Genomic DNA, 8,491 nt, shown 5'->3' with positions numbered 1-8,491 from the left:
CCACCGGCGATTGGACCGCTCTGCTCCCGCGAGCCCCGCCTCCCCATCCAGATGCCGAAGGCGATTGGCTGCAAGCCCATGACGTCAGTACCCCGCCTTCTTCCGGACTCCATCTTGTGCGCGGAACAATTTGGCGCGAAACTTCTGACTGGGGAGGGAGCAGCGGCGGTGGCGCGGGGCGGAGGCGCAAAGATGGCGGAGAGGCGTTCCCCCGAGCGGAGGAGGGTCCGGCGGCGGCGCGCGGGGGCCGCCTTTGTGCAATTTTCTGAAACCTTTTAGCCTCTTGGGAAAAAGACCCCTTCCAGAGCCGTAGGGGACAAAAGCTAGGAGTTCTGCAATGATAGGGTCCGGTCGCCCCATTTTGCCGCGGGAGACCGGGCCCTAAGGGCTGCCGTGCACAGGCCAGCACTGAGCCGCGGTCCTGTCGCTGGGGGCCAATTCCACCGCAGCTGCCATGCCTCTGCCCGGCCCCGAGCCCCCGGCTCCCACACGCTAAGAACGCCCGTTTTTAAGGCCCTGCGGGACCTCCCTAACCCCAGAAAAGACCTGAATCCCACAAACCTGCCACGCCAGGGATGTGACCTTTGACCCCGTTAAAAATTACAGAAGGCTTTACATGACTTAGCAGTGGTTAAAGGATGCGAAAACCCATGACCCCATTTGCAATGGGAGACTGTCAAAGCTGGGAGGGGCTGAGTGAAGCCCCTTCCCCTCCGGTCCAGGGCCGCCCCAGTGTGAAAACGCGTTCAGCCAATTACATGTGTTAGGGGCGTGTATTTCTGCAGTGCGGAAAAAGGGTCTGCAACTGGCTTTTCTCAGAAACACTTCCTGGCCCCGCCCCCCCTGGGCCCAGAGCCCTGGGTGAGGCGCCTGTCCTTGTCCAGGGGCAGTGGGTGACCAAGGCCTTGACCCCGACCCCGCTCCAGCCCTCTGGGTTCCCTTTCCCCACTTTCCCCAGGAGGCCTCGGTCTGGGTGGGGGAGGGGTGTTCTGTCAGGCCTGAGGGCACCCTCGCTCAGCACCTCATCCTGGCCACATCCCTGAAGGGCCCATCCAGGGCCTGCCTGAGGAAGCGCCAGGCTGATTCTTGGGCTGTTCAGCCAGCACCTGTTGACTGGGCCCCTGCTCCCAGCTTTCAATTTTTTTTTTTTTAATGTTTATGTCCTTATTTGCCAACAGGAAGAGCCCCTGTGGGGGTCTGCTCTCGAATGCTCACACTGGCCCCGGATCAGGAGCTAGGAACTCAGTCTAGGGTTCGCACGCAGGTGGCAGACACTCACCACCTGGCTCCTGGGGTGTGCGGTAGCAGGAAGCTGGCGTCAGGAACCGGAGATGGGCCTTGAACCCGGGCACTCTCACGTGGGACGTAGGCGTTCCAACCAGTCCCAGGGCCGGACTAGACGGCTGCCTGTTACTTTCCCTGGGAAGGGCTCGTCTTCCTTTGTGCAAACTGAAGTTGAGTTCAGTTCCTGTTCGATAGTTATCATTGGTTCAAATCCACCCATACTGGGGCTGGCGCCGCGGCTCACTTGGCTAATCCTCTGCCTGTGGTGCTGGCACCCCATATGGGTGCCGGGTTCTAGTCCCAGTTGCCCCTCTTCCAGTCCAGCTCTCTGCTGTGGGCAGTGGAGGATGGCCCAAGTGCTTGGGCCACCCACATGGGAGCTTCTGTTGGAGTTCTGGCTCCTGGCTCCATCCTGGCCCAGCCTCGGCCACTGAGGCCACTGGGAGTGAACCAACAGATGGCAGAGTGAATGAGCAGTTGGAAGATCTCTCCCTCTCCCTCCGCCAATCTGTCTTTCAAATAAATATTAAAAGTCTCTACTTAAGGACTTCTGCATCGGGCTTTGTCTTTGACAACCGAGAGAACGCGTTACTCAGCTGCTCGTGGAGTGATTCAGGACGGTTTCTCCCCTCCTCCCCCTCCTCTTCTTTGCCTCCACCATGAGTCCCTTTGCCTCATTCACGACAGAGGAAACTGGGCCCGGGGCGGGAGCGCTATGGCTGAGTGGCTCTGGGACCTGCTCGCACACTGGCCTTGCCCAGGGCGCTCCTCACAAACTGCAATCCCACAGGCGCCCAGCCCAGGTCTGCAGGATCAGGACCCCCAGCGCGGAGCCCTGGGTGCCAGGGTGAGGCTTCTCCGGGTGAGTCCATCATTACCTCACACAGCCTGGGTAGACACTGCCAGATCCTCCCACCAACTGGGGGAGGTATTACCATGGAATAAACTGAGGCTGGAAATGACTCCTCCAAGATTCCAGATTTGGCGACAGCCCTCAGGAACTGCTAAGGACATGCCTGGCTCCCCGCTCTGCCCAGGACGCCCTCAGGAAAGGGAGTGTTTCAGTGTAGTGGGCCAGTGGAAAGGGCTTGGGTTTGCAGCTGGAAGGACCTGGCTGAAATCCTTCCCCCCCCTCCCCTCCCCGGGGAGCAGCGACCCCTCCCAGGTGAGCCGCGAGCAGTGACACAGAGATGACACAGGTGAAGTGACCGCCACACCACACCATGTGGGTCTCCCAGGGGACTCCCATTGAGGCGCGGTGGCTGTGGCTATCCCTGTCACAGGTGATAAACCGAGCCCGGCAGAGGTTAACTGACCCACCTCAAAGTAGAGCAGCGGGGATCTGAACCGGGGTCTCACTGCAGGCCCTGAGAGTTCTTGTCCAGAATCCACGCATTTCACCCCAAAAGCTGCTCGCTGCAAACCAACAGGCAGCGCCACCCTCAGCAAAGGTGAGGCTTGCACCCAGCAGGGTTCAAGGCCATCTGCAGCCCACCCACCCCCTACAGCTCACCTCCTGCCATCTCAAATGGAGCCCACATCCTGAGCCAGCCCTCGCCAGCCCCACAACCCCCCAGGCAATCACAAAACAAGCAAGGAAAAGGCCAGTCACCAAAGGGCCAACGGAGCCCCTGAAAAACACTCAGGTTACTATCATACAATGCCGTTTATTATTTCACACAGAAGTTAGAGACCAAGGCCACGGTGCTGTTTAACACCGCCCTCCCCAGCCCCACCCTGATATTAAAAAAAACAAAAAAACAAAAAAACAGAACACAACAAAATATCACCACTCGGGGTGAGCCGGGAACAAAAAGAGGCTCCAACAGAAATAAGAGCGAACACGAGACATAACATCTTCACATTGATACAAAAGTGGCCATGACCCAAGGGGCACACGGTCACGGTGGCATCAACAAGGAAGCCACAAACTCCAGGCGCTGGGACGCTGAGGACGGCCGCCGGGGCTCCTGCATCTTCTGGGCTCTGCTGCAGGGACAGGGGCTGTGGCGGGCAGGGCGGCCCTCACCCCACTGGCTGAATGTTCTCCGGGCAGGGGAAGACGCCACTGACTCCTTCCTCCTTTCCAGAGACGTGGGTCATGGCGGGGGAGGGCTGGGGGCCCTGGAAGCCTCCGGTGCCCAAGATAGGGAAGCCGGCCAAGAGATTGTCCTCTGATAAGGAAGCTGAGTTCCTGGCCCCGGGGGCCGGCACGCTGGCATTCACATGGCGTAAAGCCCCATGGCGACCGTTGCCACCAGGAAGCTGAGTGTCAGGACCCATCGAAGGAGCGGAGGCTGGGAGAGGCTGCTGAGCTGGGACTTCCCTCTGGGGGGCTCCACGGGGGTGGAGTCTTGGGTCCTGCTGCCGGTCCGCTGGCGTAGCCCTGGTGCCTGCGAGGGGCTCTGGCCCTTGGCGTCCTGGACCAGCAGCTCCTGCAACTCCTCAAAGAGCTGAAAGACAAGAGGCGACAAGCCGGCTCGGTGAGATGCTGCTAGCCCCGGTGGGAGGCGGGATTGTTAGGTTTCGTTGGAAATCACAAAGCGAACATTCCTGTACCTTTCAAACAGCTTAAGAGATGTCCCAGGTACAGGGGGGCCCCGCCTGCTCCTCCCAAATGTTCCGTCCACCTCCATGCCTCCTCATGGTAACACCTGTCCACCCAGGGCCTGACCCCATTCCCGGCAGGGCACAGCCACAGGGAATGCGAGCGCCCCACACGGTGACATAACGCCCTGCTCCTCTGAGCCCACGCCTCTCTGCAGGGCACGGGTCTGGAGGAGGCTGGGAGGAGGGGCTCTGCTCTCTGACGGTGAGGGACCCTGTCCTCTGCCCCGAAGGCTGGGAAGACGGAACCAGCAGGGCGTGAGCCAGAAGCCCACGTCCCTGGCTCCTGGCTTCCGCCTGGCCCAGTCTCAATTATTGTGGGCATCTGGGGAATGAGCTAGTGGATGGAAGCTCTCTCGCTCTCTCTCACTCACTCTCTCTCTGCCTTTCAAATAAAATGAAAATAAATAATACAGAAAGTATAATAATAGAAATAATTAGAAAATGTAAACACAGAAGCTCCTCCCCACTGGACCGGAGGCACCTGTGGAAAGATGACCCTGTCCTGCTGACTGGGCTGAGGCCATGTCCCGCACCTGCACCCCTTGCCATTCCAGCCGGCTCCACACAGGCGCACACACCTTACGTGCGGTCACAGGGTGCAGCCACAGGGATTCTCGTGCCCCCTCGCCACAGGACTGGAGGGCCCACCCCATGCCAGGAACTGCTGTAGGGGCCTGACTGGTATAATAAACTCACTTCACCTTTGCTATTAGGATGAAGGCACTATTACTGCCCCAATCTACAGGTAGCAAAACTGAGGTACAGGGAAGCTCAGGAGTTGCCCACCATCACCCGACTAGGAAGGGGCAGAACTGGAATCCTGGCTCCCACCCCCCTGCACTCAGCCACGACCCCCAGGGCCCTCCCCGCTGGGGTGGCAGTGGCCGCCCTGGGCTGCCAGGGCCTCACCTGAATATTGAGCAGGAAGGCGGCCTTAGCCTCTTCCACCACCCTCTGCCTGACGCTGGGGGTCATCTCCAGGGAGTTCATGCGCGAGCGGTAGAGCTGCTTGAACTTGGTGGCGCTGGCGATGTGGGGGAAGGTGAAGAAGGCCACGCCCTCGCCGGAGCTGGGCAGGTCCAGGGCCTTCTGGGCGATCTTCTTGAGGACCTGGCCGCCAGACAAGTCGCCCAGGTAGCGGGTGTAGGCGTGGGCCACCAGCAGCTCGGGCTCTGCGCGCCCCACCTGCTGGAGGCGCTGCACGTAGCGCCGCGTGGCCGGCGTGTAGGGGATGGTCTCCTGCCAGCGGGGCCCGTACCAGAAGGCCATGTCCAGCTCCAGGGCAGCCTTGCGGTGCAGCTCCTCCGGGAAGTAGAGCGGGGCGTAGACCGGGTTCTCCTTGTTGTGCTCAATCTCCTCCTCCAGGGCCACGTAGATGTGGTACAGGGAGGCCATCACCAGCTGCAACCGGAGCGAGCAGGTCAGGCTGCCGGCCGGGCAGGACACGCTGCTGGCGGCCCCTCCAGTCCCCTCCGCATAGCAGCCATCATGCACGTATACACACACACACACACACACATCGTGCACAGCCTGAAACCTTGCCACCCCATGGGTGAACATGCAGCCCAGTCTAATCCTTATAAAAACCCAACAGAACGGTCGCCGTCACCACGCTGCAGAAAAGGAAACGGGGCGGGGCGGGGGGAGAGGACCTGAGAAATGGAGGGGCAGGGGGAGAGGACCTGAGAAACAGAGGGGTGGGGGGAGAGGACCTGAGAAATGGAGGCGGCACAGCTGCTAGGGAATTAGGAAACGCACTAGAGTCAGCCCGGCCTGGGGCAGAGGCCCGCCCGAGAGAGGTGCTTACAGAAGACGGGCCAGGCGCCTCTGGTCTCTGACCTCTGCGTGGCCATCTACAGGGTGCAAATTCTCTTCCAGGAGGCCCTCTGTAAACCCCACCACCTCTGCAGGCCGGCCTGGGGTGATGGCCCCCCGCCCCCCCGCCCCAGGGCTCACGGAACTCACTCCCGTTACTCATTAATTCTCTAGCTGGAAGTTGAAGGAGGATGACGTTAAAATGTGCGGGTCAAGGTTTCTGAGTTCTTTCTGACCTGTAAACATTCCTGGACAGGCAGCTTTCCGGTCACACAGACCTGGCTCTCGGCGCGGCATCCCTGGCCCTCGGCTGTGTGACTGTGAGTGAGCCGCTGGCCCTCTCTGGTCTTAGCTCCTCGCCTACGGTGGGAGGTCTCCCTGTGCTGAGCCACCTCCGCTGTGAGCAAGCACTGGGCTCTCTCTGGATCTCGGGGCCCACTTTGGACTCTGACCCGGAGGCAAGATCCGACGTCCATGGTGGCAGGAGAGCGACATTCCAGTGGTCACCTCCCCACCCCACCCCCCACTGCCCCAGCCACATTACAGCAACTGGGGGGACGTCATCTTTTTGAGGGAGGGGAAGGAAGACGAGGAATGCCCCAAGGGCCCCGCTGTGGTTCCGTGGCACGGCAGGCTAAGCCGCTGCTTGGGAGACACACATCCCATCTAGGAGTTCCTGGTTCAAGTCCCAGCTACTTCAGCTTCCTGTTAACGTGCCTAGGAGGCAGCGAGTAAGGGCCCTAGTATCTGGGTTCCTGCCACCCAGGTGGGACACCAGATGGAGCTCCTGGCTTCCGCCTGCCCAGCCATCTGGGGACTGAACCAGCAGATGGAAGATTCTCTCTCTCTCTCACACATAAAACATCTTTTTTATAAATTCAAAAGTGAGCAAATGCACCTCCCCTCGCTGTAGCACCTCTCAGGTTGGAAGCCCAGCTGGAGGAGGGGCCTGACTGGGAACGGGACAGGTGCAGGAGCGGGGACACAGCGCCGCACCCCCACCCTCTGCTCAAGCCTCTCCTGCCGCTGTGAACGCCCAACATTCCTCTATCTGCAGGAATTTCCCAACAGTGGCAGGAAAGAGCGGCCACCCTGCTGTTGAAATCCCAGCGCACAGATGCGGCCAGAGCGGGGTCTGGGGAGGCGATGAGGCGCCCCCAGGCCTCTGTCAGGAGACGGCCCTCAGACGGCCCGAGCCTATACTATTTCCTGCCTTCAGAGGCAAATCTGAATCGGGCCCGGGGCATGTGCTCTGGCGCCAGACCCGTCTAGGCCTTTCCCCCGAGGTACCGGCTGCGGGACCGCTGTCAGGTCACCTGCCCGTTCTGAGCCTTCCTTCCTCGTCTGCCCAGCCTGGAGGCAGACGCTGGAGACCAAGGGTACAAAATGCCCAGCACAGACCAGGGCTGTATGCTGATGCACTGCCAGCTCGCCGTGCGCCCCGTGGTTAGTCACCTCGCCTCATCATCCCAGCCCCGGTACACACACACACACACACACACACACACGGCACGTCCACACCCGCCGCCTCCGGCCACGTACCTTAAAACCCTCGGCAGTCACCTGGCCCTTCTGAAAGTTCTTCATGAACTCGGCGTTCTCCGCCTGGGTGTGCACCTCCTTGGTGGCCTCCTTCAGGGCCTCAGACAAATCCTGGGGCAAGCTGCAGAGGCAGGGGAGGGAGTGAGCCAGAGGATGTGGGCGGGGCTTCTCCAGGTGCCAGCCACCTGTGGGCAGGCTTGCAGCCACCTGGGACTTCCACAGTGCCCAGGGCAGGGACCAGGTCCAGGGCCGGCGGTGTGGGCGGTGGGAACACCAGTGGGGAACGGCTCACGCCGGCTTTCCATCCGGCACTGGGCTCCCTCATTGCGCTAAGTCTCAAGCGCTAACCTCAGGGATCCCTGCAACAGGAAACTCATCCCCAAAGTGCTTGCCCCCCAAAACACGGACGGTGTTCTGCTTTCCTCAAAGAAAAAGTCCCTTCCCTGGTGTATTTCTTGCCACATGTCCATGTCAGTCTCCCCCACCCCCTTAGATTTTCATTTCCCCCTTCGTCCCTCCCGTTCCAGGAACAGCACTTCCTACCCCTACAGATGTGCCCACAAGTCTCAGGGGGAAGGGGTTGGGCCAGCCTGGAGGTGGACAGGCCAAGGTTCAAATCCCAGCCCTGACACCTGCTGGTTGGTCCTAACGGGGTACCCGGGCCTCCACAGCCCAGGAGACTTCTAGCTTAGATGCCCCCCGCCCTGAGCCTCGAGTCAGCACAGCACCTCCAAGCACACCTCCAAAGTTGGATACCAAAAAAATCAAAAATCAAAAAAAAGTTGGCACCCTCAGAGGTTGGACACCTTAGGGCCCCTCCCATCCGGTCCCACTCACCCTCCCCACCCCGCGCTCCGGGGTGCCGGCCAGGCGCGAGAGTCACCTCTTCTCCCTCCAGCCACCCCGCCGGCGCAGCTAGGTTGGGAACCCACGCTCCAGGCCGTCCCGCCCGGGCGCTGAGGCCGCCCCGCCGCTACCCACCGAGGGGCCGCGGCGGGAGCTGGGCGGGGCGGGAAGCGCGCGTCGGCCGTCCCGGCTCCGGCCCCGGCGAGGACTCCCCAAAGTGCTTGCCTGTCGGGGTGCGTGCGCTCCATCGCTGCGCTGGTCGGCTCGCTCGCTCGCTCCCTCCGGCTGGCTGGCTCTCTCGCTCGCTCCCTCCGGCTGGCTGGCTGGCTCGCTCGCTCGCGGTTGGTTGCGCTGCGCTGCGCTGCGCTGCTTGGAGCCGGCGGCCGACTGCTGT

General features: G+C 61.2%; 1 protein-coding gene across 2 annotated transcripts; it reads right to left on the bottom strand.

The window, feature by feature from the left end:
* Positions 1–2,931: 2,931 nt before the first annotated feature.
* On the bottom strand, positions 2,932–8,491 carry HMOX1 (heme oxygenase 1). Of its 2 annotated transcripts, XM_070051491.2 has the most exons (5): positions 8,416–8,491; positions 8,323–8,376; positions 7,252–7,372; positions 4,804–5,295; positions 2,932–3,737 (listed from the first exon to the last, which is right to left on the bottom strand). In XM_070051491.2, exons 2-5 carry the CDS (start codon positions 8,343–8,345, stop codon positions 3,507–3,509), a joined length of 867 nt encoding a protein of 288 aa, XP_069907592.1. In that variant the 5' UTR covers positions 8,346–8,376; positions 8,416–8,491; the 3' UTR covers positions 2,932–3,506. The 2 variants fall into 2 exon arrangements, with proteins under 2 accessions (XP_069907592.1, XP_069907590.1); XM_070051489.2 differs by having other exon boundaries at positions 8,323–8,491.

The sequence above is a fragment of the Oryctolagus cuniculus genome, chromosome 11, assembly GCF_051225735.1.
Source record: "Oryctolagus cuniculus isolate XC-2025 breed Fujian yellow rabbit chromosome 11, ASM5122573v1, whole genome shotgun sequence".
In the NCBI taxonomy this organism is placed as follows: domain Eukaryota; kingdom Metazoa; phylum Chordata; class Mammalia; order Lagomorpha; family Leporidae; genus Oryctolagus; species Oryctolagus cuniculus.
The sequence above is the reverse complement of the archived record's forward strand: the minus strand, read 5'-3'. Positions and strand labels throughout refer to the sequence as shown.